The 26854-nt window shown below is 39.5% G+C and overlaps 2 protein-coding genes across 2 annotated transcripts; both read left to right on the forward strand.

Annotated features, from left to right (window-relative positions):
* Nucleotides 1–7061: 7061 nt before the first annotated feature.
* On the forward strand, nt 7062–12632 carry LOC119913472 (amiloride-sensitive amine oxidase [copper-containing]-like). The gene is made up of 4 exons (XM_038732903.1): nt 7062–8613; nt 9281–9569; nt 10177–10309; nt 11461–12632. The coding sequence occupies exons 1-4, from the start codon at nt 7077–7079 to the stop codon at nt 11728–11730; spliced, it is 2229 nt and encodes a 742-aa protein (XP_038588831.1). The 5' UTR covers nt 7062–7076; the 3' UTR covers nt 11731–12632.
* Nucleotides 12633–19696: 7064 nt separating this feature from the next.
* On the forward strand, nt 19697–24446 carry LOC119899852 (amiloride-sensitive amine oxidase [copper-containing]-like). The gene is made up of 4 exons (XM_038714648.1): nt 19697–21239; nt 21528–21816; nt 22424–22556; nt 23714–24446. The coding sequence occupies exons 1-4, from the start codon at nt 19703–19705 to the stop codon at nt 23981–23983; spliced, it is 2229 nt and encodes a 742-aa protein (XP_038570576.1). The 5' UTR covers nt 19697–19702; the 3' UTR covers nt 23984–24446.
* Nucleotides 24447–26854: the final 2408 nt, after the last annotated feature.

Consider the following 26854-nt stretch of genomic DNA (forward strand, 5'->3'; position numbering starts at 1 on the left):
CATGGACAGGACCAAACTAAAATATGGAGATAAAAGACTAACGACAAAGACACAGACTGTAAGTAATAAAACACAGAAGTACATCGACCAAGAAAGACATTAAACATGAACTAAAGCACAGGACTAAGAACTACGATAACAGACAAGACAGTTACTAAAAAGACTTGAGCGAATGAACAAAATAATAAACAAGACTACAAAACTCCAAACCATGAAAATATCAAATAAACACAGGAAAAAACAACAGCACAAAATCAAATCCTAACACAAAGCTGCTCTCTTTCTGTTGTTAAATAACATATCAGACATCCTTCCATGTTCTCTTTTGTGTGTGGCTTGTTGTTGCTGTCTGACAGTCTTATAGCAGCCGCACACTCATTTTCCTGCATCTACATCTCAATGAAGGACAAATAACAGCTGCAACACCTGAATCTTCCTCGGTCAGACAGAAAACTCTGGAAATCCAACAAATAGCCTTCATTTACAACATGTCTGAAACATATAAGTCTGTGTAGAAGTTAGACTGTGGAGATTTTTAAACTACAACCTTTTTCCAGGAAAAAAGCATAAAATACCATACCCAAAAGAATCAGAAATAACTCCTCATCCATTAGACCTAGAGGCATAATTTTGGTCATTACAGACTACTTTTTGTCTATAGGTAATTACACATCTGAGCTAACAAAAATGACTTGTGGAGTTCCCCAAGGCTTCATTCTGGGGCCTCTTCTGTTTAAAATCTACATGCTTACACTGGCACAGATTCTGAAAAACAACAAGATATGTTATCATAATTATGCAGATGACACACAGATTAACCATATCACCAAGGGACTATGATCCCATACAGGCGCTAAGTAACTGCATTGAACAAATAAACAAGTAGATGTGTCAGAATTTTCCTTAATTAAACAAAGATAAAACTGAAGTTATTGTTTTTGGAGCCAGGGAAGAACGATTAAAAGTCGGTAATGTTAAAAACAAAAACCAAGCCAGAAATCTTGGTGTAGTAATGGACTCGGACCTGAATGTTAGCAGCCACATTAAAGAGGAGGTATTGTTTATTTTGGCTTTTTCCCTATATATACCTTTTTTCTGCATATAACAGGTTTGCAAAAAAAGTCCAGCCCAAAGGGAGTTACCATCTCCCACAGAAAACTCTGCTCTGAACTGCCTGAATACAGCTCGTTTGTCATCCAGCCGTTTCCCTTTCATGATGTCACAGGGATGAAAGCTAAATGCGCCTCATATAACGCTTGCTAAGCGGCTAGTCCGACAAAAACACCGGTGGAAAAACAGTGAGCTGCAGCACACAGCTCTCCTCTCCCTTCCAAACACCAGCTGCCCTCCAGGCAGTCAGTGGACATAAAGTTGTTCCTGTGATGTAGAGACAGAGCTCAGTTAAAACTTTATGGATGAAAGATCCTTTCGTTACAGATTAATAACTCACCACTCTGAAACTCCAGTCTATGTTGCCAAGCTGGTCGGCAACATGGACAGCTGAAACGAAGCTGTTTACCGGCTTCTCACTGACCCGCCCTTCTCTGCTTCTGATTGGCTAGTAGTTCTTAACTAGGAACTGCGCATGTGCAACTCCTAAAAAAGATAAATTAGAGACAAGATGTATCACTCCATACCCAAAATATGGTGTTTTTTGAAAATTAAACCATGTAAACCTGTTCTGGTACAACCCCTAAATACAATTTTGAACCTGAAAATAAGCATAATACCACCTCTTTAAGACAATTACAAAGTCAGCCTACTATCACCTGAAGAATATATCAAGGATTAAAGGACTTATGTGTCAGCAAGACCTGGAAAAACTTATCCATGCGTTCATCTTCAGTCAACTTGACTACTGTAACAGTGTCTTTACAGGGCTCCCTAAGAAATCCATCAGAATGCAGCTGATTCAGAACGCTACTGCTCGAGTCCTCACTAATAGCAAAAAAGTGGATCCCATCACTCCAGTTCTGAGGTCTTTACACTGGCTTCCTGAATTGATCCTGCTGTTGGTTTATAAAGCACCAAATGGTTTAGGACCAAAATACATTTCTGATCTTCTGCTTCGTTATGAACCATCCATAAACTCTTTTTGACACTGCCTTTAATTTGATCAAATTCAAGGCTGAAGATTAATAACTCACACTGCACTGTAACTTTTCTGTCCTGTTTATCCTGTTTTTATTTTAGAATTTTTTTTTTGAAGAGTTAAATAGAACTATTTAACTTTTAAATTTTATTTTATCCTGTTTTTTTTTCATCCTTTTAAAAATTATTTTAAATTCCCTATTATGCTTTTATGTTTTATGTTAAGCACTTTGAATTTCTATGTTGTTGAATTGTACTATACAAATAAACTTGCCTTGTCTTGCTTTGCCTGAGTGGAGATGCAATAAAGGAAAATATGATATTTTCATCCTTTCCTTGGATAAAATCTATATTTCAAAGTCACTATACCATCAAAACCATCATCTAGCTGATATAATGCAAATAAATATCTTTTACTACACCTGGACAGAACTGTAACAGTAAATTTGATCAAAAGAAACTAAAATACAACAATTACTTTACAATTTCTTAAAAATTTACCAGGCGAATGTCCATGTTTTGGCCGCATTTCCTGTTTACATGCTGACTTTTAATGGGAGTTTTCTTCAAAACACTATTTCTGTGTACACAACCCCATTACAAGTAACATAAAGTTTCCAAAACATTGAAATATTGATAATATTGATCAACATTCCTATGACCGAGAGAAGTCCCATGATTTACAAGCTAATAACTTTAGAACAGAATATCCCACCATGATGCATATGGACTTATCTCGAGCAGACCTTTCATTTGGGACCATGCTTGTCCATGTAACTACTATGGGTCGGCCACCAGATGGCGATAAAGACCATGTGTTCCAAAGCAACACTTTTCCTCTGGTGCAGTCTGTGCCAAAAGGAAGAATGCAGAGCTCAGAGGTATTGCGTAATCCCAAGATGGCGTCGCAGTAGTGGATTTTGTGAGAGAGTTGTAGCGGCCAGCGGTTGTAACTGTAAATGTGTGTTGGTGCATTTGTTGTTATTATTATCCGGCTATTTAGAGATTTAATTAGAATGGTTAGAGTTAGAGCTTTCATTAGAGTGGTTGGAGTTAGAGCTTTCATTTGTGTGGTTAGTATCAGAGCTTTCATTAGAGTGGTTAGAGTTAGAGCTTTCATTAGAGTGGTTGGAGTTAGAGCTTTCATTAGAGTGGTTAGAGTTAGAGCTTTCATTAGAGTGGTTGGAGTTAGAGCTTTCATTAGAGTGGTTGGAGTTAGAGCTTTCATTTGTGTGGTTAACATCAGAGCTTTCATTAGAGTGGTTGGAGTTAGAGCTTTCATTAGAGTGGTTGGAGTTAGAGCTTTCATTAGAGTGGTTAGAGTTAGAGCTTTCATTAGAGTGGTTAGAGTTAGAGCTTTCATTTGTGTGGTTAACATCAGAGCTTTCATTAGAGTGGTTGGAGTTAGAGCTTTCATTAGAGTGGTTGGAGTTAGAGCTTTCATTAGAGTGGTTAGAGTTAGAGCTTTCATTAGAGTGGTTGGAGTTAGAGCTTTCATTAGAGTGGTTGGAGTTAGAGCTTTCATAAGAGTGGTTAGAGTTAGAGCTTTCATTAGAGTGGTTGGAGTTGGAGCTTTCATCAGAGTGGTTAGAGTTAGAGCTTTCATTAGAGTGGTTAGAGTTAGAGCTTTCATTAGAGTGGTTGGACATGTGTAGGACCAGATGAGAGATATCGGGATGTATTTGCTACATAATACATTTACAGCAGGACCCAAAGTATTGGACTTCTTACCATGCTCTTGAAACATTGATAGCTTAGCCTAGCCCAGAAATGTTCCATGTTTTCAACCCCCCCTTCCAGTGTCCTTTGCACTCTTCTCCATCACACTGTGTACATGAATGCATGTATGTGTACCTGTATATCTCATCCACCTCTGACATGTAAATAATAATAACAGTGGTTATAATAATTTACTCCTACATCCTTTGTACTCTGCTCATTGCACTATTGTCTAAATCTGTATTTATTGTTTTTGTTTACAGTGTGCATATATGTGTTCTCCATACTGTCATAGAGACGCTGAAGGGTACCTTTGGCAACAAATAACTACGTTTTGTCACTTTTTCTGAAAGCGTTGGTATTGGATGCCCTGAGATGAGAACAGTCTGTTAATATAGACAAACATCGGAGGCTAAAGCCCCGGAAAAATGACCTGGCGACGCAGAAGCTTCTTACTGCAGGACATTCACGTGACAGCTGTTGGTCTACTAGTTGTTGTTATCAGATGTTTTCCAGACAGAACATGCTCTCTGCTCCACGTTTCAAAAAGACAAAACAATTAATCAATGTTTGAGGAAATATTCCACAGATGAACTAATACTGGAAATTATCATTTGAGGCCCTCAGCCTGCTGCTGCTCTGTGGTTGCAGTTTAAACTTCAGTGTGTAAAGCACCTGCGCATCTTTCTTCTTCAAGTTCTGAGTCTTTGTGTGTGAGACAGTTGAGCAAGAATAACAAAAACCAGCTTTACTAAGTGACTTTTCTCTGTTCCAAAAGCTGCTTCATTAAACATTTTCAACTGATCTGCAACGTGCAAGCTGTGCACTGCAAGCCCAGCAGGACTCTCAATTTGTGAGCAACAATCATTTGTGAAATGCAACTTTAGTGAAGTAGGTCCCAGTAACATCTGAATCTATAAAGTCCTGAAGCATAAAGAGTGACCTGTAATAAACACAGATCTGCTGTCTGGAGGCACGACATGCTGAAACAAACTGATAAGATGGGACAGAAAGGCGTCATGTTTTTCTCTTCCTGTGACTGACCTTCTGCTCCTGAGTCGTTCTTTGGTAATTTCCTCACCAGATCATTCCTTCTGATCTGAAAATCCTGAAATGATCATGATCACCTGCACAGCTTCAGCAAATTCATATTTCTGCCCCATTAGATCCACTGTGTCCCGCCTCTCTGCCTTCGACAGCTGCTCTACTTTGATGATGCTATCATTATCATTATTATTATTGATACAGTCGCAGGAAAACATCTCTGGACCCTTTGGAATTACCTGGATTTCTGCATGAATTGGTCATAAAATGTGATCTGATCTTCATCAAGTCACAACAATAGACAAACACATTCTGCTTAAACTAATACCACAGAAGTAATTATATGTTTTCATGTTTTTATTGAACAAACTGTGTAAACATTCACAGTGTAGGGTGGAAAACTTTTCCTTTGAATGTATATTATTACCACTGCAATTACAATGAGCTATTTTCCATCTCTATGTTGAACTTGCGTTGTGCTACTGTGTGTTCTTTTTCCTCCTGCTCCTCCTGTTTGGCTTTGGACCTCTGTAGTTATAAAATCTTGGTTATCGCCCTGACACTATGGCCTAAGGCACAACATATGACTAACAGTGAAGTATAGAAACGGTAACAATCTATATTCAAACTGATTTGCCTACAGTGGATGTTCAGAAATAACAGTGTTGAAAAATGCACAGCACTAGCAGTCACAGGGTGAAATTCAGTAACTGTCTCAGTGTATTACAGCCCTTAGGCAGTTTCAGATGCTCTGCATCAAGCTTCTAAACCAGTTGATCCAGGTGTAAATGTATGAGGAAAAGACAAACAAGAAGCACTCATTTTCAAAAGGTTATTTTTCTAGATGAAGATTGTAATTGAAGTATAAAAAAAGCATCATATAGTATGTAATAAGTTATAAACTGATGAGTTGCATGTAAAAAAAACACTTTAAGTGATATGACCAGGACTTAAAGTTTATTTCCGGCCTTCAGTATTCAGATATAGTAAAATAAAGTAATAAAGTAAAAGTGGATCGCATCTATTTGCTTTCCTGAACTGGAGCTTACAAAAGTGGTTATCTAAACATTCTTAAATGAATAAAAAATGAATTTATTATTTAAAAATCCCAAGTGATTAGTCTAAAAGCTAAGTCTTTTAGTTTTCACTTGGGCCTCATATAGTGATGCCTTGGTGCAAATGAAAGAGCAAAGTTGATTTATACAATAAATGGATTGCAGGTTGTAAAACTTTAATCAGAATCAATGTCATTTTTCAGTGTTGTAAAAAAGATGGAAAAAGCTCTGAACTGTGCTGCGTAATTACACACATTTTCCCCTAGAATGCAGTAATCCACAGTATTCTGCTGATGAAGCCTACATGTTTCCATGGACAGACTCCAAACTTGGAAAATATGCAGTCTGCCTTTTTATTAAATTAACATTGGGCTGATTTATTCACATCTTGCACATCACTGTCATTTTTATTCTGTCTCATTCTCTTTTTAAATCATATTCACATGTGGTCTTTTTACATTCTATTTTTATATTGCTTCTGTTTCTTTTCTTAATGCTTTTTAAGTCTTATGTAAAGCACTTTCAGTTGCCTTGTTGGTGAAAGGTGTTAAACAAATAAACCTGCCTTGCTTATGCAGGATTATCTAAAAAGAGAACCTGTTTTTTATCATGTTTACAATCAACTGTTGACCAATCAGCTTCCGTCACTTCACAGTAGGAGGTCAAATATAAGTAGCAGTGCATTGATCCCTATTTGAATAAGAGAGTTTTCTTCAGTTGCTAAAGCAGGAGAACAATTACAGGTACAGTAGCTTTCTTAATTCCTGATACCGAGATGCGTGTGCAAAAGTGTGTTATAGCAGAGACTATTTTTGTTCCTGTGGAGAAATGGAGGAAAGACTGATAGAAAGAGAAAATAACTATAGGCAAAGGAACAAGGAATAATTGTTTATCCAGCTGTGAAGAGAATATGAGGAAGAAAGGTGAGCCAAGTAGAAAGACATCCATAGTTTTTTGATTCTTTAGTTTACAAGAAAGGGGTAAGAAACAGGCTTTAAAATAATTGGGATAAGTAGAAAGCTTTTCTTTCTGAAACTCCCTATGTAAAACTATTAATTACAAGATTTAGAAGATTTTCATTCTTTTCTAAAATGAAACATCACTGAATGAATTCACTCAACATATCCTGTCAATTCATGCTTATTACTCTTTCCTCAGATTCAAGTCATGAGGCTTCTCTGTCTGCTGCTGCTGGTCTGCTTGGCTGGTTGTTGTGCTTCCAGATCAAGAGACTGGGCTCGTGACGGTGCCTCCATGTTTGCCGACCTCACTGTGCCTGAATTGAAAGCTGTCCGGGCCTACCTGCATGGTATTCCAGAGCTGGAGCTCACCGACGCTCATAGCAAGACTCTGAAGAAGAACAGCATCTTACTGATAGAACTCCATCTGCCAAGGAAGCATGAAGCCCTGAGAGCTCTAGACCGTGGACAGGCCAAACCTCCACGTCAAGCCCGTGTGATCATCCAGTTTGGGAATCAGACCAGGCCCAACATCACTGAGTTTATTGTGAGTCCTCTGCCATCCCCAAAGTCCCACGAAGTAAAGACGTTCAAGGGAGATTTGCCTATCCAGTTTGAGTCGAGGCCTATTACTGATGTAGAGCAGAACCATATTAATGACTTCCTCGAGAAGATCACATCTACGGCTCACAAACTTCTGTTTGAGACCACAGGGGGGTTTTCCTTTGCTAACTGCACTGACCGCTGCCTAATGTCCTCAGACACAGCCCCCCGTGGGCTGGGTCCAGGTGAGAGGAGAAGCTGGATGATGCTGCAAAAGTCTGTGGAGGGTAACTTCCTGCACCCAGTTGGGTTTGAGGTACTGATCAACCACCAGGACCTGGATCCAGAAAGGTGGACTGTTGAGAAGGTCTGGTATAACAACATGTACTTTGACAGTGTTGAGGAACTGGTAGAAAAATATGAATCAGGAGGTGTGGAGAAGGTCAAACTAGCCGATCATGATTTCAGTGATCTCTACTCTACTTACATCCCCCGGGGTCAGACCAACACTCCCACTAACATCCATGGGCCAAAACTTGTGGAGCCCCAGGGGCCTCGTTACAACGTTGATCGCAATTTTGTAGAATATGCTGGATGGTCCTTCGCCTACCGAGTTCGCTCATCAGCTGGACTTGAAGTCTTTGATGTCCGTTTTAATGGAGAAAGGATTGCCTATGAGATCAGTCTCCAAGAAGCTGTTGCCTTCTATGCTGGTGATACTCCCACTGCAATGCAAACAAAGTTCATCGATTCTGGCTGGGCAATGGGCAGCTCAAACTATGAGCTGGCGCCTGGAATCGACTGTCCAGAATTTGCCACCTTTGTTGACCTTTACCACTACTTTGACACAGACAAACCCGTGCAATACAAAAATGCACTCTGTATTTTTGAGATGACAACTGCTATGCCTCTGAGAAGACATTTCAACTCCAACCCTGGGGGGGGATATGACTATTATGGAGGTCTGGAAAACACAGTGCTGGTAATGCGAACAACCTCGACGGTTTACAACTATGATTACATCTGGGACTTCCTCTTCTACCAGAATGGAGTGGTGGAAGTAAAGGCCAGCGCCACTGGATACATTCACGCCACTTTCTTTACACCTAACGGACTTCACTTTGGTACCAAGGTGCATAATTATGTGCTGGGTAACCTGCACACACACCTCATCCATTACAAAGTGGACCTGGATATTGTTGGTGAGTATTATGGTACAATCATGTAGATTTTATGGCCCATTTTATGCAGTAACTCTCTATTGACTGTCTATACTTAAAACAGGCAAAATTCAAGATCAGTTGAGAATCCATCACAGTAAACTATTCTTTGAATACAGCCATATTGGATGAATCTGCACCTCACAATTTATTTCTAGGGTAGAATGTCCTTCATGAATCAAGGTAAAGTAAAGTAAGGGTATAATGGGTCAGACTTTCATGTATAGGAGACCAAAGTTCATGTCTTGTTACAGGCATACAATCAACATTTCCTTTTCTATCAGTTGTAACCACAATCTTTTCCCCAGCACTAACTAAATGTTTATGTTGCCTAACCATGCCTTAACTAGAATTTCCCATGCCATAGTCCCAACCAGTTTTTCAAAAGATATACAAGTTAAATTAAGAGGCAACATAAAATTACCCATAGTTGTTAATATGAGTGTGAATACTTGTATTTTACTGTGTGTCAACTCTGTGTCATAGCTTGTCCAAAGTGTGCCACGCCTCTCGCCCAATGTTAGCAGCGATTACATTGAGCCCACCTAGCTATAAGATAAATAACAGACTTCTGATGCTAAGGTAAATGTCTAGAGTTTCAACAGACCTCTAACTTTAACAAAAACTCTTTCTTTTCACTGTGACACAGGTCGAGAGAACAGCTTTGAAACAGTGGATCTGAAATTTGTCAACTTCACAAATCCCTGGAGCCCGAAGAATTTCATCGTCCAGTCTAAACTCCACAGGACTGAGCACAAGACCGAGCGATCTGCTGCTTTCAGTTTTGGTGAAAAGTTCCCTCGCTATGTGCATTTTAACAACCCCAATGAGAAAAATAAATGGGGGCAGCAGAGGGGCTATCGTATTCAGTACAACTCACATGCCGACAGTGTCCTTCCAAGAGGCTGGAGAGAGGAAAATGGCATCAGTTGGTCAAGGTAATCAAATGTGCCCCTTATGTGTCTAGAAATTTGGTAGTTAGAACTTGGGGAAAATATTTAAACCCAAGATGCCATTTCACATGTCTTGTCCATCATCTTATACATATTTTCCTCCAAAATTCAATTGCTGTTGGTTTCTTCTGAAACATTAGGACCTCCAGTAGAATTTATCCAAAGGTTGCACACATAACATAATTGTTTGTAATGACTGACCCAAAGGAGGATCAGTGAGTTTGAAGTGGTTAATCTCTGGTTTGGGAGATGGGTTAAATCTTGGTTCAAGAGTTACAGTTTGGGAGTCAACAAAGCGTCAACACCCTTTGGGCTATGTAAGTAAAGTGTTTACACTTTAAGTAAACTTAGGAAAACTTCTGATGTTTCTAAACACCCAGGGGGGTTAACTGGTAGAATATGTTCTGTTTGACTGGATGAGATAAACATGTCGGTTGGACACAATTAAAATAAGGCCAACTTTTGAAATGACAAACTGACAGAGTTTGAGGAGTGAGAGGTGCCTTTTCTCTGTATTAATTATTTTCCAGTTAGACGTCACAGTTACAGATAGTATGAAACACTGAGTGACTGGTGAACTTTTTCTCCGCAGGTATCCTCTGGCTGTGACCCGTCATAAAGACAGTGAAGCCACCAGCAGCAGCATTTATGCCCAGAATAACCCCTGGGAACCCGTTGTGTCCTTTGAGGACTACATCAGCAACAATGAAAACATAGTCAACCAGGTAAAGTGAACATTTAAACAGAGACATCAACATTATCTTTTGGATGTCTGTTTGGAATACATGAATTATAGTGGGGGTGGTGGTGTGGTGTGGTGTGGTGTGGTGGTGGTGCAGCGGTTAGCACTGTCGCCTCGCGGCAAGAAGGTCGTGGGTTCAAACCCCGGTTGCCCCGGCCTTTCTGTGTGGAGTTTGCATGTACTCCAGCTTCCTCTCAACATCCAAAGACATGCAGGCTAGGTTAATCGGTGTCTCTAAATTGTCCTTGGGTGTGGCCCTGCGTTGGACTGGCGAAGGCAAAGGAAGGGAAAGGGAGTGTGGGTCAAGCAATCTGAGACCAGTGGGGCAGACATAGCCTTGACAGGTGATTGGAGGTTGAGGAGTGGCCATGAAAATACCTTGTATTATTCGATGCTAAATGTACCCTTCAGCGGCTCTATGAGACCGGAAGTGCTAGCTACATTCGTGTTAAAGGTGTTGACAGCCCCCCTAAGCCCCCTACCATTACCATAACCATCACAATTGTTTGTGCCTAAACCTAAGTCAGTGACTTAGTACTATGCATGTTAACCGGCTAACCCTACAGCTGTGCAAGTGTAATGATTCACTGAGATGAGAATGCGTTGGCGTGGCAGGTGATTGGAGGTGTGGTTGAGGCATAGTCCGTCCCGAACTGAAGTTAACAAATTAACTTCATAAAAGGAAAGTAAACAAAGTTTCCATAATGTTAAACTACACATTTAAACTTAACTGTTAGTTAGTTAAATCTATGCTTTTTCTTTCGTACATAGACAGACAGTGTCTACCCAGAACCTTCTAGTGTCTACCCAGAACCTTTTTAGATCATACAATATCATCTTAGGATCCCCAACCAAGAGTTCAATTACAAGTTACACTGCAATATATTTACACAGATTTACGTTACGTGATGTTTTACTGATGCAAGGATTCTTTGAAATGTGGTTTACATTTGAGGGTGTGGTGTTTTTCTTAGAGGTTATGTTAGTACGTTAAGATTGCTCTTCCTAAAATTTGTTCATTTCTGGTCACTCTCCATCATGGTAACTCATGAATGCTGACACTTTCAAAAAGATAAAAATCCCCTGTGATATGTCCCACTCTAACTAATGTACTGTTTGCTCTCCTGTGTGCAGGACCTGGTGGCCTGGGTGACAGTCGGCTTCCTGCATGTGCCTCACTCAGAAGACATCCCCAACACGACAACACCCGGTAACGCAGTGGGCTTCTTGCTCCGACCCTTCAACTTCTTCAAAGAAGACCCTTCAGTGGCGTCCAGAAGCACCGTCATCGTCCGGCCGGGAAAGGACAACAAGCTCAAGATCCAGAGATGGACACCAGAGGTCATAGGTCACTGTGTGACAGACAAGCCATTCTTTTTCAATGGCACCTATGCAGAAGTCTAGTTTTGTTTTGTTTTTGTGTTTTAGCGCATATGTACTGTTTGCATCATTTAAGTAAATTACACAGTGAAGATCTCAGATTAATAACAATTACGACTGTTGTCTGTACATTTAGCCAGATTTATTCTCAGTAATGTCCAACAATGTCACAGAGTTATGATAATTCTAATAAAATGGGAATTTGGAAAAACAATCTATGTAAAAAATAAAGAATGAAAGAGAAACATTTAAAAGGGAAATTCTGATATTTTGTGAACATTTGTTCATAAATTATGCCTTAAGTAGCTGTTCATATGTATTTTAAAATCCTATATTTTTAAACAGAAATTTATTTAGCTGCATACTCTACACATTACACATTCTAAATCATATGCATGTCTGACCTGTTCCATAATTCTCCATAATTTTTGATTTGAATTGTGGACAACCAGGACCACATAAATTAAAAAATAAAACATTTCACTGCCCAAGTCAGCTATAACACAAGTATTGTTCCTTAGGCTACATACTGCACAGTCTTAGTGGACAGCTATATCCTGGAGTTCATTGTCAAGGAACAATGAATGAGAATTTCACAGTGATCATCAACAGATGAGTTGCCATTTATCAGTTCACCCTCAAAGGCACCTTTGTATGTAAAGCCAAATACTTCAATCAGATGATTCAGCAGTCACATACATTTGTTTAGGTACAGAAAATCCAGAATAAAGAGCAGTACCACAGGGGCTGAAATTCTGCAATTAATAAAACTATTTACATTTCAACAAATACAACTGTTTGATTATGTTCTTTTCTTTTGGTTTGCAAAATGCAAGTATTAAACTTAAAATGCTGTGTACCTACAATTTACAGTGCTGGTAAATAAAGAATGACACCCTGTGGCATCTGTTAATTCATTATGATGTTTTTCTCAATTGTGATATAATTTCAATAAATACAAATGATGTTGTCCCACCTTCAGAATGGCACATTTCTGGGATTTATTATGCATTTCTAATACTTCATTGCATGATTTAGAATAATAACAAGCAGAGAAACCAGTCTATTATTCCTTCACTCTGCACTGCAGCAGCTATTTAGGACGAGGCTGGAGCAGAAAACAACTCACCTTTCTCAAGTAATACAGTAATATACTATATGAAGGTGGATCAAACACAGCTAATCTTAAATGTTAAATAGGTACAGAGGAGCCTAGAAGGCCTATTTATTATAAGTCTTTAAACACATTGCACAAGATGAATAAACTATGCACACAGTTGTAAAAATCTTATAGCTACACAGTAATATTAGGGGTGTGGGCTGTATTTAAAGTATCCACTGTTCTCCTATACTCTATAATAACACAGTAACAATGGGATATGTGCTGTTCTCCCATTCTTCCTCTGTATCTACACATAAACAAGAAGGCATGTAAGGGGGAATGTAAGAGGAATTTATTCTAGTGTTTTCGGGTAATTTCCTTTGTTGCTCTCCTTTCTTATTCTTTATGTCCTCTGCAAATCCCTGGAACCCCAAAAAAATTCTGCACAGGACTGAGCACCAACCGAGCGATCTGCTGTTTTCCTCTTTGGCAAAGTTTCCCTCGCTGTGTGCACTTTAATAACCCCAATGAGAAAAATAAATGGGATCACCAGGAGGGCTACCTTGTTCAATTCGTCCACAGTGTCCTTCCAAGAGGCTGGAGAGAGGAAATGAAATTTGTTGGTCTAGGTAATAAAATATTTCCCTTTATGTTGCTAGAAATAATATTTTTAGTAGGTACAGTATAACTTGGTTAAAATATTTAAAGATGCCATTTTGTATGGTTGCCATCATTCCACATATCTCAACCATCATCTTATACACACTTCACCAAAATTCAGCCATATTGGTTTCTTATGACACACTGGGATCTCCAGTAGAAGTTAAGTTCTCTGCATTTTAAGCAAAGTTTGGACACATGGCATAATTTGTTTGTAATGATTGACCCAACTGGGGATAAGCTGGTCTGAAGAGGTTAATCTCTGGATGGGGGATGGGTTGGATACTGGATCAAAATAGAGTCACGGTTTGGAAGTCAGTAGAGGTGCTACAGTAAAACCACACTTTGTTTGAACTTTTGTTACCTAATAATCACCTTTGGGCTATATAAGTATGGTTTTGGCACTTTAAGTAAACTTAGGAAGGAAACTAAGGATTATGTTTCTAAACACGCTCTGTTTGACTGAACAAGACAAACAAATTTTCCCAGGAAGATGTCACAGTTACAGATAAAATAGTGACTGACTTGTGATTTTTTTCTCCGCAGGTATCATCTGGCTGTGACTCGTCATACACACTGTCAATACACACACATTCAGCAAGACAGTGGATCATAAATTATAGTACTGTGATAATAAATTTAGGGTCTAGAATTAAAGATACCAATAAAAAAAGGATGAAAGAAAATGCAATCTGGAAAAGAAGAAAAATAATGTTGATATTTCTAGATTACTACAACAAATGTTTATATTCATAAAATAAGTTTAGCCTGTGGATGATGAGAAAGTCTTATTGGTTTAAAAAGCCCGGGGACTTAGATGGTGCTTTATTTCCACCTACTGGTTTCTTGAATAATTGTTTGGTCTATTCAGATTATCAGTTGATGTTGAAAGCAGCCTATAGCCCCTTTTCCATTGCTGGTACAATCTCAACTCGCCTCGCCTCGACTCTCTTTTGGCCCGCCGTCTTCCGTTTTCCATTGCAGATAATACCTCTTCAATGTTGCTGGTCATCATAGCAACACCGTGCATAACTGCCACGACAAAATGTTCGACAAAACTCGACACACACCCGTTACCCACACACACCAGCTGTCTCTTGATTTAAGTTAAAGAGTTTCAACATTACTAAGAATGTAAAGACAGAATAGCGGTACGAAAATCTTACAGCTGTGATTCCTCAACCGTTGTTGCTGCAGTGGGTTGTGTGACTGTGTGACTGTGTGACTGTGTGACCAGAGGGGTCTGTGAGCGGACGGCCATCTGGCTTTCTCGAGCTACCCCTGCTGGTTGGCATGAGCGCAAAGATGATGCAGTGAATAGTGACGATTCTCTCTGACCACTAAGCAGTCTGCCGTGTTTTCATGTCACATTTTAGTATCGCCTCAGTTCACTTGGTGATCCCAAAAAAAAGTACCAGGTAGCAGGTACAACTTTTCCCAATGGAAAACCAAAAAAGGCAAGTAGAGTCGCGGCGAGTCGGGCTGGTACCACACAGTGGAAAACGAGCAAATTTGTGGTGGACACATGCCATAAATGTACTTTTCATTATTCAGTTTGTACTTATCATTATTCAGTTTTTTAAACTAGTGTGCAAAAATGTCATGAAATCTTAGCTAGTGCTGCAATAATTATTACTTATTTCATTTACTACTAATCTGTCACTCTATGCAAACAGAAAATTGCATAAGTGCCCTTTTAACTAAACATGTAAGATGAAAGCAACACAGTAAAGATTTCATGCCTACATATGTGAAATTCCATGGTCATTGGTTGGGGGCATAACTTCTATGGAGGGCAGGAAAACCCTGTGCCATGGTTCAATTACGGGAGGGATTGGGAGGGTCTGACCCCCCTAATTAAGGCTTGGATCCCTCCAAAAGAGGCAAAAACAACAGTTCAAGGGGGTCTTTCTTAGCTGTAATTGTAAATATTATAATATAATTTCCATATTCATGCCTTATATTCAAGAATCTTGAAATACGATTTCTGGATTGGGAGATGGGATCAAAATAGAGTTAACGGTTTGGGAGTCAACAGAGGTGCTACAGTAAAACGACGGTTTTAACTTTTGTCACCTAATTGTGGACTATCACCTTTGGGCTATGTAAGTAAAGTGTTTGCATTTTGTCATTGTTTCTTAACACTGGGGGGTTTACTGGTAGAATAAGTTCTGTTTGACTGGATAAGACAAACAATTATTTTCCAGTTGTCACAGTTACAGATAGTGTAAAATACTGACTGAATTTCAAAATCAGAGAGTCTACTCAGAACCTTATTGGAATATACAATAACATGTTATGATCCTCACAGTTGAAACAGTTCAATTACCAGTTACACTGTGCTCTATTGGATTGAGATCAGGCCGCTGGAGTACAGTGAACTCATTGGCTGAGGTTTAGCAGCAGGAAGCAAACAGGATGCCTGATATACTGTATCCACCTTGTTTGTGATAAACTTCTGGCCCTCAGCATGTTTTACTTGCCCCCAGGATGGGAATGTTTTAACAGGAAAGATAACAGGCTTTTGCAGAGCAAATAGCCTGATTCTGGATCCCTGTAACGGTCCAGGATTCCTCGCCTGCTCCTGCAAACATAACTTTACATACAACATGACACACTGTGCTGAATATCAACAGCACATGTAACTGCTTTGTCCTTATTGTGCCCAAATCCTAACATAGCAACTTCACTTGACAGATCTCAGCCAAAATATTTAAAGAAGTGCCAAATAAATCAAACTATTTTGATCATATTCTATGCTTTGAAACTTTTCTGTGTTAAACACTGATTAATACACACGTATATGTTAGCCAGCAAACTAATTATAGCTGTCAGGAGAGAGGTGGATTTCACAGTGGCAAAAGTCAGTCTGTGTAAAGGGTAAATAATGAGTGTCTTTAGAGTGGGGGAAACAGCTTTTACAAGTGTGTGCTGCTTGGTAAAAGTTATTTTGTTTGGTTGCCATCATTCCACATTTCTTGTTCATTGTCTGACACACATTTCCCCAAATTCAAACTCGAGATCTCAAGTAGAATTTAAGTTCAGAGCATTTGAGCAGTGGTATATCCAGGAAATTTTTACTTGGGTGGCCAAGATGGGACACAGAGATAGTCTGGTGTGGGATACCAAGTGAACCTTTAAGAATGGCACGTGACAACATGTGTAAATATCGCATAGCTTTGCTTCAACGGCTACACATTTGTATAACAAGTGTTATGACCCTGGGGTCATATTTTGTTGTTTGTTTATCTCTCCTGGCACTGTCAGCTGTTCTCCTCCATTAGAGTGTGTGTGTGAGTGTATGCAGGTACTGGAGAACAGGTGGACACACTGGATTGGTCTGGTTGAGCTGATGGAGCCTCCTGATTGGGCACCTGGATGACAGCAGCCATCTTAAGCCCTACAGACAGGAACTCTCCCCTCTCTCTGCCATTCCCAACCTGCCTGAGGACTGTGTGTTACTGTGTGTTATGTCTGTGTTTATTGTACATAGTGAACGGTTGTGACTATATTCAACTTAGATTGTAAGTAGTTTATCGTAGTCCTTCTGATTGTCTTATGACAACCTGGTTTTGTTGGCTTTGCCATTTTTGTTGCTATGAAGCAATTTCCTTTGTCGTAGTTATATTGTGTCAGCTACTAGCAGTGAGTAGGAGTGAGAAGCCCTTTCTTTTGTTTGCACCGTTTTCTCCTGTTTTTGGACTTAGAAGCCTAGTTTTAGAGCTTTGTCTTTTCTTTACCTTTTGGTTTTGGGTTTAGGAAAGATTTAGGTTTTCTTAGTGTTTGGTTGTTGTTTTGGGCACTGCTCATCTCCGATGTATAATAAAAACTGCTAAATTGTATTTGTTGTGTGTTGGCCTTGTTTGGGAATGGGAAGAGTGGGAGGCCACACATTTATGTTACATCCAGGACACCCCTAGACCTTGGGACGTAACACGTGAATTCTAAAACCCATGTGAGCTTTCAGTTGTTTGTTTTCAATATCAGACTGTTGTTTTAAACCTTTTACAGATTCTGTGAACCTCTTTTTTTAAAACATCCATTTTTAAATCATGTTTAATAAAAGTCAGTTACACTTTTTTAAGAGCCATATTCATTGTAGAGAATTAATCTGCACATAACCTCAGGTGTACTGTATAATAATAAAAAAGATACATGTCAAAAGTAATAATTCATTTGACAATTTATTTAAATAAAAGATCACAATATAAAGGAAATACAATTACATGTTCAAAGGGGAATGACAGCAGAGACTTGCAAATCTATTCATCTATCTATACATCTCAACGTATTTCTTCTACGGGCCAAACAGGAACACAGAGTTCAAAACTCTTTGAAAACCGAATGACATCCTTCAGTCATCAGGCCATCATCTACATCACCTGTATTGTTACTGATCGAAACGCCATCTTTGAGTTAAACCCTTATATTATACGTTGATTAATTCTCTACAATGAGAATGGCTCTTGAAAATGTGTAACTGACTTTTCCTAAAACTGATTTAAAAATGGATGTATAAATTACCAGAGGTTCCTAGAAACTGTAATAGGTTGAAATAGGAATACTGTCAAATGTCAAAACAACAGTCTGATATTGAATACAAACAATTCAGTGAATGCTGACATGAGTTTTATTTGTAGATGTTGAAGCAAAGCAATGTGATATTTATACGTTGATCAAGTGCCGTTTATAAAGGTTCTCACACTAGCTCTGTGTCCCGTCTTGGCCCCCCCAGTAAAAATGTTTTGGATACGCCACTGTTCTCTAGAGCAGCGGTTCTCAAACTTTTTCAAATCAAGGACAAATTAGACCAGGGACTCCCATTTCATAAAATTCTGGCCCAGGATGGGGATCCTCAATCCACTCAGAGAGCTATTGCTCTAAAGGGACTGTAAATAAGTAGCTGTGACACCTCGACCAAACTTCTTTTCCACTATGCACTAATGCACCACATATGACCAACAATCAGCTTAAAAGGCAAGAATCCACATACAAACCGATTTGCCTACAGTGTACATTCAATAAGTGTTGAATAATACACAGCAGTTAGCATGTTAGTGTTTTACAGGCCAGTTTCATATGTTCTGCTTCAAGCTGCTAAACCAGTTGACCCAGGCATAAATGTTTGTAACTGTGTGAGAAAAAGACAAAGAAGAAGCATTCATTTTCAAAAGGCACTTTTTCTAGATCAACACTGTTATTGATGAAAAAAACCTTATATAGTAGATAATAACTTACATCCACTGTTGATTTGCATGAAAAAATAAGACTAAGTGATATGAACAACATTTTCACTTTTTCCTTCAATATTCAGATATTTAATTCAAGTAAAATAAATAAAGTAAAAGTAGTCTAGATCACATATATTTACTTTCATAACTGGAGCTTAAAACAGTATTTATTCAAACAGTTTTTAATTAATTAAAATAGATTTTTTAATTAATAATCCCAAGTGATTAGTCTGTAAATCTTTAAGATTAGTTTTCACTTGGGCCTCATACAGAGATACCTTGGTGCAAATGAAAACGCAATAATCTTTATACAGTAAATGGATTGCAGGTTGTAAAACATCAGAATCAATGCCATTCTTCAATGTGATGAAGAAGACGGAAAAAGCTCTGAACTGTGCTGTTTATTTACACACATTTTACCTTAGAATGCAGTAATCCACAGTATTCTGAGTGTCTATTCTAGAAACCTAGGGGCTAACAGCATCTTAACAACCTGCAACCTATTACTAAATTTCACCAAAGTTCAGTCTAAAGAACCTGCGATTCTCCGATTTTGAGAGCTTCATTTTCACAGGTTTCCATCCATCAGTTTCTATTCTTAATGTAAAAGCTAAAGCTGTCTTCATTCTGTGGGATTATCTAAAAAGTGCACCGGTTACTTTATCATATTTAAAATTCACTGTTGACCAATCAACCTCCGTCACCTTAGAGTAGGAGGTTAGGAGGTCAAATATAAGCAGCAGTGCACTGATCCCGTTTATTCAGTACTGAAGCAGGAGGACACTTACAGGTGCAGTAGCTTTCTTAATTCCTGACAGAGCAGCAAGAGTGCGTTATAGCTGAAACTGATACATACTGTTTGTGTTCCTGTGCAGAAGAAGAGGAGAGACTGATAGATTTAAAAGATTTTCATTCTTTTCTAAAATGAAACATCACTGAATGAATTCACTCAACATATCCTGTCAATTCATGCTTATTATTCTTTCCTCCTTATATTCAAGTCATGAGGCTTCTCTGTCTGCTGCTGCTGGTCTGCTTGGCTGGTTGTTGTGCTTCCAGATCAAGAGACTGGGCTCGTGACGGTGCCTCCATGTTTGCCGACCTCACTGTGCCTGAATTGAAAGCTGTCCGGGCCTACCTGCATGGTATTCCAGAGCTGGAGCTCACCGACGCTCATAGCAAGACTCTGAAGAAGAACAGCATCTTACTGATAGAACTCCATCTGCCAAGGAAGCATGAAGCCCTGAGAGCTCTAGACCATGGACAGGCCAAACCTCCACGTCAAGCCCGTGTGATCATCCAGTTTGGGAATCAGACCAGGCCCAACATCACTGAGTTTATTGTGAGTCCTCTGCCATCCCCAAAGTCCCACGAAGTAAAGACGTTCAAGGGAGATTTGCCTATCCAGTTTGAGTCGAGGCCTATTACTGATGTAGAGCAGAACCATATTAATGACTTCCTCGAGAAGATCATAAATACGGCTCACAAACTTCTGTTTGAGACCACAGGGGAGTTTTCCTTTGCTAACTGCACTGACCGCTGCCTAATGTCCTCAGACACAGCCCCCCGTGGGCTGGGTCCAGGTGAGAGGAGAAGCTGGATGATGCTGCAAAAGTCTGTGGAGGGTCACTTCCTGCACCCAGTTGGGTTTGAGGTACTGATCAACCACCAGGACCTGGATCCAGAAAGGTGGACTGTTGAGAAGGTCTGGTATAACAACATGTACTTTGACAGTGTTGAGGAACTGGTAGAAAAATATGAATCAGGAGGTGTGGAGAAGGTCAAACTAGCCGATCATGATTTCAGTGATCTCTACTCTACTTACATCCCCCGGGGTCAGACCAACACTCCCACTAACATCCATGGGCCAAAACTTGTGGAGCCCCAGGGGCCTCGTTACAACGTTGATCGCAATTTTGTAGAATATGCTGGATGGTCCTTCGCCTACCGAGTTCGCTCATCAGCTGGACTTGAAGTCTTTGATGTCCGTTTTAATGGAGAAAGGATTGCCTATGAGATCAGTCTCCAAGAAGCTGTTGCCTTCTATGCTGGTGATACTCCCACTGCAATGCAAACAAAGTTCATCGATTCTGGCTGGGCAATGGGCAGCTCAAACTATGAGCTGGCGCCTGGAATCGACTGTCCAGAATTTGCCACCTTTGTTGACCTTTACCACTACTTTGACACAGACAAACCCGTGCAATACAAAAATGCACTCTGTATTTTTGAGATGACAACTGCTATGCCTCTGAGAAGACATTTCAACTCCAACCCTGGGGGGGGATATGACTATTATGGAGGTCTGGAAAACACAGTGCTGGTAATGCGAACAACCTCGACGGTTTACAACTATGATTACATCTGGGACTTCCTCTTCTACCAGAATGGAGTGGTGGAAGTAAAGGCCAGCGCCACTGGATACATTCACGCCACTTTCTTTACACCTAACGGACTTCACTTTGGTACCAAGGTGCATAATTATGTGCTGGGTAACCTGCACACACACCTCATCCATTACAAAGTGGACCTGGATATTGTTGGTGAGTATTATGGTACAATCATGTAGATTTTATGGCCCATTTTTATGCAGTAACTCTCTATTGACTGTCTATACTTAAAACAGGCAAAATTCAAGATCAGTTGAGAATCCATCACAGTAAACTATTCTTTGAATACAGCCATATTGGATGAATCTGCACCTCACATTGATTACATTGAGCCCACCTAGCTATAAGATAAATAACAGACTTCTGATGCTAAGGTAAATGTCTAGAGTCTCAACAGACCTCTAACTTTAACGAAAACTCTTTCTTTTCACTGTGACACAGGTCGAGAGAACAGCTTTGAAACAGTGGATCTGAAATTTGTCAACTTCACAAATCCCTGGAGCCCGAAGAATTTCATCGTCCAGTCTAAACTCCACAGGACTGAGCACAAGACCGAGCGATCTGCTGCTTTCAGTTTTGGTGAAAAGTTCCCTCGCTATGTGCATTTTAACAACCCCAATGAGAAAAATAAATGGGGGCAGCAGAGGGGCTATCGTATTCAGTACAACTCACATGCCGACAGTGTCCTTCCAAGAGGCTGGAGAGAGGAAAATGGCATCAGTTGGTCAAGGTAATCAAATGTGCCCCTTATGTGTCTAGAAATTTGGTAGTTAGAACTTGGGGAAAATATTTAAACCCAAGATGCCATTTCACATGTCTTGTCCATCATCTTATACATATTTTCCTCCAAAATTCAATTGCTGTTGGTTTCTTCTGAAACATTAGGACCTCCAGTAGAATTTATCCAAAGGTTGCACACATAACATAATTGTTTGTAATGACTGACCCAAAGGAGGATCAGTGAGTTTGAAGTGGTTAATCTCTGGTTTGGGAGATGGGTTAAATCTTGGTTCAAGAGTTACAGTTTGGGAGTCAACAAAGCGTCAACACCCTTTGGGCTATGTAAGTAAAGTGTTTACACTTTAAGTAAACTTAGGAAAACTTCTGATGTTTCTAAACACCCAGGGGGGTTAACTGGTAGAATATGTTCTGTTTGACTGGATGAGATAAACATGTCGGTTGGACACAATTAAAATAAGGCCAACTTTTGAAATGACAAACTGACAGAGTTTGAGGAGTGAGAGGTGCCTTTTCTCTGAATTAATTATTTTCCAGTTAGACGTCACAGTTACAGATAGTATGAAACACTGACTGACTGGTGAACTTTTTCTCCGCAGGTATCGTCTGGCTGTGACCCGTCATAAAGACAGTGAAGCCACCAGCAGCAGCATTTATGCCCAGAATAACCCCTGGGAACCCGTTGTGTCCTTTGAGGACTACATCAGCAACAATGAAAACATAGTCAACCAGGTAAAGTGAACATTTAAACAGAGACATCAACATTATCTTTTGGATGTCTGTTTGGAATACATGAATTATAGTGGGGGTGGTGGTGTGGTGTGGTGTGGTGTGGGGTGGTGGTGCAGCGGTTAGCACTGTCGCCTCGCGGCAAGAAGGTCGTGGGTTCAAACCCCGGTTGCCCCGGCCTTTCTGTGTGGAGTTTGCATGTACTCCAGCTTCCTCTCAACATCCAAAGACATGCAGGCTAGGTTAATCGGTGTCTCTAAATTGTCCTTGGGTGTGGCCCTGCGTTGGACTGGCGAAGGCAAAGGAAGGGAAAGGGAGTGTGGGTCAAGCAATCTGAGACCAGTGGGGCAGACATAGCCTTGACAGGTGATTGGAGGTTGAGGAGTGGCCATGAAAATACCTTGTATTATTCGATGCTAAATGTACCCTTCAGCGGCTCTATGAGACCGGAAGTGCTAGCTACATTCGTGTTAAAGGTGTTGACAGCCCCCCTAAGCCCCCTACCATTACCATAACCATCACAATTGTTTGTGCCTAAACCTAAGTCAGTGACTTAGTACTATGCATGTTAACCGGCTAACCCTACAGCTGTGCAAGTGTCGGTAATGATTCACTGAGATGAGAATGCGTTGGCGTGGCAGGTGATTGGAGGTGTGGTTGAGGCATAGTCCGTCCCGAACTGAAGTTAACAAATTAACTTCATAAAAGGAAAGTAAACAAAGTTTCCATAATGTTAAACTACACATTTAAACTTAACTGTTAGTTAGTTAAATCTATGCTTTTTCTTTCGTACATAGACAGACAGTGTCTACCCAGAACCTTCTAGTGTCTACCCAGAACCTTTTTAGATCATACAATATCATCTTAGGATCCCCAACCAAGAGTTCAATTACAAGTTACACTGCAATATATTTACACAGATTTACGTTACGTGATGTTTTACTGATGCAAGGATTCTTTGAAATGTGGTTTACATTTGAGGGTGTGGTGTTTTTCTTAGAGGTTATGTTAGTACGTTAAGATTGCTCTTCCTAAAATTTGTTCATTTCTGGTCACTCTCCATCATGGTAACTCATGAATGCTGACACTTTCAAAAAGATAAAAATCCCCTGTGATATGTCCCACTCTAACTAATGTACTGTTTGCTCTCCTGTGTGCAGGACCTGGTGGCCTGGGTGACAGTCGGCTTCCTGCATGTGCCTCACTCAGAAGACATCCCCAACACGACAACACCCGGTAACGCAGTGGGCTTCTTGCTCCGACCCTTCAACTTCTTCAAAGAAGACCCTTCAGTGGCGTCCAGAAGCACCGTCATCGTCCGGCCGGGAAAGGACAACAAGCTCAAGATCCAGAGATGGACACCAGAGGTCATAGGTCACTGTGTGACAGACAAGCCATTCTTTTTCAATGGCACCTATGCAGAAGTCTAGTTTTGTTTTGTTTTTGTGTTTTAGCGCATATGTACTGTTTGCATCATTTAAGTAAATTACACAGTGAAGATCTCAGATTAATAACAATTACGACTGTTGTCTGTACATTTAGCCAGATTTATTCTCAGTAATGTCCAACAATGTCACAGAGTTATGATAATTCTAATAAAATGGGAATTTGGAAAAACAATCTATGTAAAAAATAAAGAATGAAAGAGAAACATTTAAAAGGGAAATTCTGATATTTTGTGAACATTTGTTCATAAATTATGCCTTAAGTAGCTGTTCATATGTATTTTAAAATCCTATATTTTTAAACAGAAATTTATTTAGCTGCATACTCTACACATTACACATTCTAAATCATATGCATGTCTGACCTGTTCCATAATTCTCCATAATTTTTGATTTGAATTGTGGACAACCAGGACCACATAAATTAAAAAATAAAACATTTCACTGCCCAAGTCAGCTACAACACAAGTATTGTTCCTTAGGCTACATACTGCACAGTCTTAGTGGACAGCTATATCCTGGAGTTCATTGTCAAGGAACAATGAATGAGAATTTCACAGTGATCATCAACAGATGAGTTGCCATTTATCAGTTCACCCTCAAAGGCACCTTTGTATGTAAAGCCAAATACTTCAATCAGATGATTCAGCAGTCACATACATTTGTTTAGGTACAGAAAATCCAGAATAAAGAGCAGTACCACAGGGGCTGAAATTCTGCAATTAATAAAACTATTTACATTTCAACAAATACAACTGTTTGATTATGTTCTTTTCTTTTGGTTTGCAAAATGCAAGTATTAAACTTAAAATGCTGTGTACCTACAATTTACAGTGCTGGTAAATAAAGAATGACACCCTGTGGCATCTGTTAATTCATTATGATGTTTTTCTCAATTGTGATATAATTTCAATAAATACAAATGATTTGTCCCACCTTCAGAATGGCACATTTCTGGGATTTATTATGCATTTCTAATACTTCATTGCATGATTTAGAATAATAACAAGCAGAGAAACCAGTCTATTATTCCTTCACTCTGCACTGCAGCAGCTATTTAGGACGAGGCTGGAGCAGAAAACAACTCACCTTTCTCAAGTAATACAGTAATATACTATATGAAGGTGGATCAAACACAGCTAATCTTAAATGTTAAATAGGTACAGAGGAGCCTAGAAGGCCTATTTATTATAAGTCTTTAAACACATTGCACAAGATGAATAAACTATGCACACAGTTGTAAAAATCTTATAGCTACACAGTAATATTAGGGGTGTGGGCTGTATTTAAAGTATCCACTGTTCTCCTATACTCTATAATAACACAGTAACAATGGGATATGTGCTGTTCTCCCATTCTTCCTCTGTATCTACACATAAACAAGAAGGCATGTAAGGGGGAATGTAAGAGGAATTTATTCTAGTGTTTTCGGGTAATTTCCTTTGTTGCTCTCCTTTCTTATTCTTTATGTCCTCTGCAAATCCCTGGAACCCCAAAAAAATTCTGCACAGGACTGAGCACCAACCGAGCGATCTGCTGTTTTCCTCTTTGGCAAAGTTTCCCTCGCTGTGTGCACTTTAATAACCCCAATGAGAAAAATAAATGGGATCACCAGGAGGGCTACCTTGTTCAATTCGTCCACAGTGTCCTTCCAAGAGGCTGGAGAGAGGAAATGAAATTTGTTGGTCTAGGTAATAAAATATTTCCCTTTATGTTGCTAGAAATAATATTTTTAGTAGGTACAGTATAACTTGGTTAAAATATTTAAAGATGCCATTTTGTATGGTTGCCATCATTCCACATATCTCAACCATCATCTTATACACACTTCACCAAAATTCAGCCATATTGGTTTCTTATGACACACTGGGATCTCCAGTAGAAGTTAAGTTCTCTGCATTTTAAGCAAAGTTTGGACACATGGCATAATTTGTTTGTAATGATTGACCCAACTGGGGATAAGCTGGTCTGAAGAGGTTAATCTCTGGATGGGGGATGGGTTGGATACTGGATCAAAATAGAGTCACGGTTTGGAAGTCAGTAGAGGTGCTACAGTAAAACCACACTTTGTTTGAACTTTTGTTACCTAATAATCACCTTTGGGCTATATAAGTATGGTTTTGGCACTTTAAGTAAACTTAGGAAGGAAACTAAGGATTATGTTTCTAAACACGCTCTGTTTGACTGAACAAGACAAACAAATTTTCCCAGGAAGATGTCACAGTTACAGATAAAATAGTGACTGACTTGTGATTTTTTTCTCCGCAGGTATCATCTGGCTGTGACTCGTCATACACACTGTCAATACACACACATTCAGCAAGACAGTGGATCATAAATTATAGTACTGTGATAATAAATTTAGGGTCTAGAATTAAAGATACCAATAAAAAAAGGATGAAAGAAAATGCAATCTGGAAAAGAAGAAAAATAATGTTGATATTTCTAGATTACTACAACAAATGTTTATATTATAAAATAAGTTTAGCCTGTGGATGATGAGAAAGTCTTATTGGTTTAAAAAGCCCGGGGACTTAGATGGTGCTTTATTTCACCTACTGGTTTCTTGAATAATTGTTTGGTCTATTCAGATTATCAGTTGATGTTGAAAGCAGCCTATAGCCCCTTTTCCATTGCTGGTACATCTCAACTCGCCTCGCCTCGACTCTCTTTTGGCCCGCCGTCTTCCGTTTTCCATTGCAGATAATACCTCTTCAATGTTGCTGGTCATCATAGCAACACCGTGCATAACTGCCACGACAAAATGTTCGACAAAACTCGACACACACCCGTTACCCACACACACCAGCTGTCTCTTGATTTAAGTTAAAGAGTTTCAACATTACTAAGAATGTA

This window comes from Micropterus salmoides, unplaced genomic scaffold, assembly GCF_014851395.1.
Source record: "Micropterus salmoides isolate LMB-PRFRI ecotype aquatic unplaced genomic scaffold, ASM1485139v1 Ms_hic_scaffold_1, whole genome shotgun sequence".
NCBI lineage: Eukaryota > Metazoa > Chordata > Actinopteri > Centrarchiformes > Centrarchidae > Micropterus > Micropterus salmoides.

Coding starts and splice junctions, on each gene's coding strand:
- LOC119913472 (XM_038732903.1), top strand. CDS start 7,077: ATGAGGCTTCTCTGTCTGCTGCTGCTGGTCTGCTTGGCTGGTTGTTGT. Junction 8,614..9,280: donor AGTGGACCTGGATATTGTTG/GTGAGTATTATG, acceptor ACTGTGACACAG/GTCGAGAGAACAGCTTTGAA. Junction 10,310..11,460: donor ATGAAAACATAGTCAACCAG/GTAAAGTGAACA, acceptor TCCTGTGTGCAG/GACCTGGTGGCCTGGGTGAC.
- LOC119899852 (XM_038714648.1), top strand. CDS start 19,703: ATGAGGCTTCTCTGTCTGCTGCTGCTGGTCTGCTTGGCTGGTTGTTGT. Junction 21,240..21,527: donor AGTGGACCTGGATATTGTTG/GTGAGTATTATG, acceptor ACTGTGACACAG/GTCGAGAGAACAGCTTTGAA. Junction 21,817..22,423: donor AATGGCATCAGTTGGTCAAG/GTAATCAAATGT, acceptor TTTTCTCCGCAG/GTATCGTCTGGCTGTGACCC.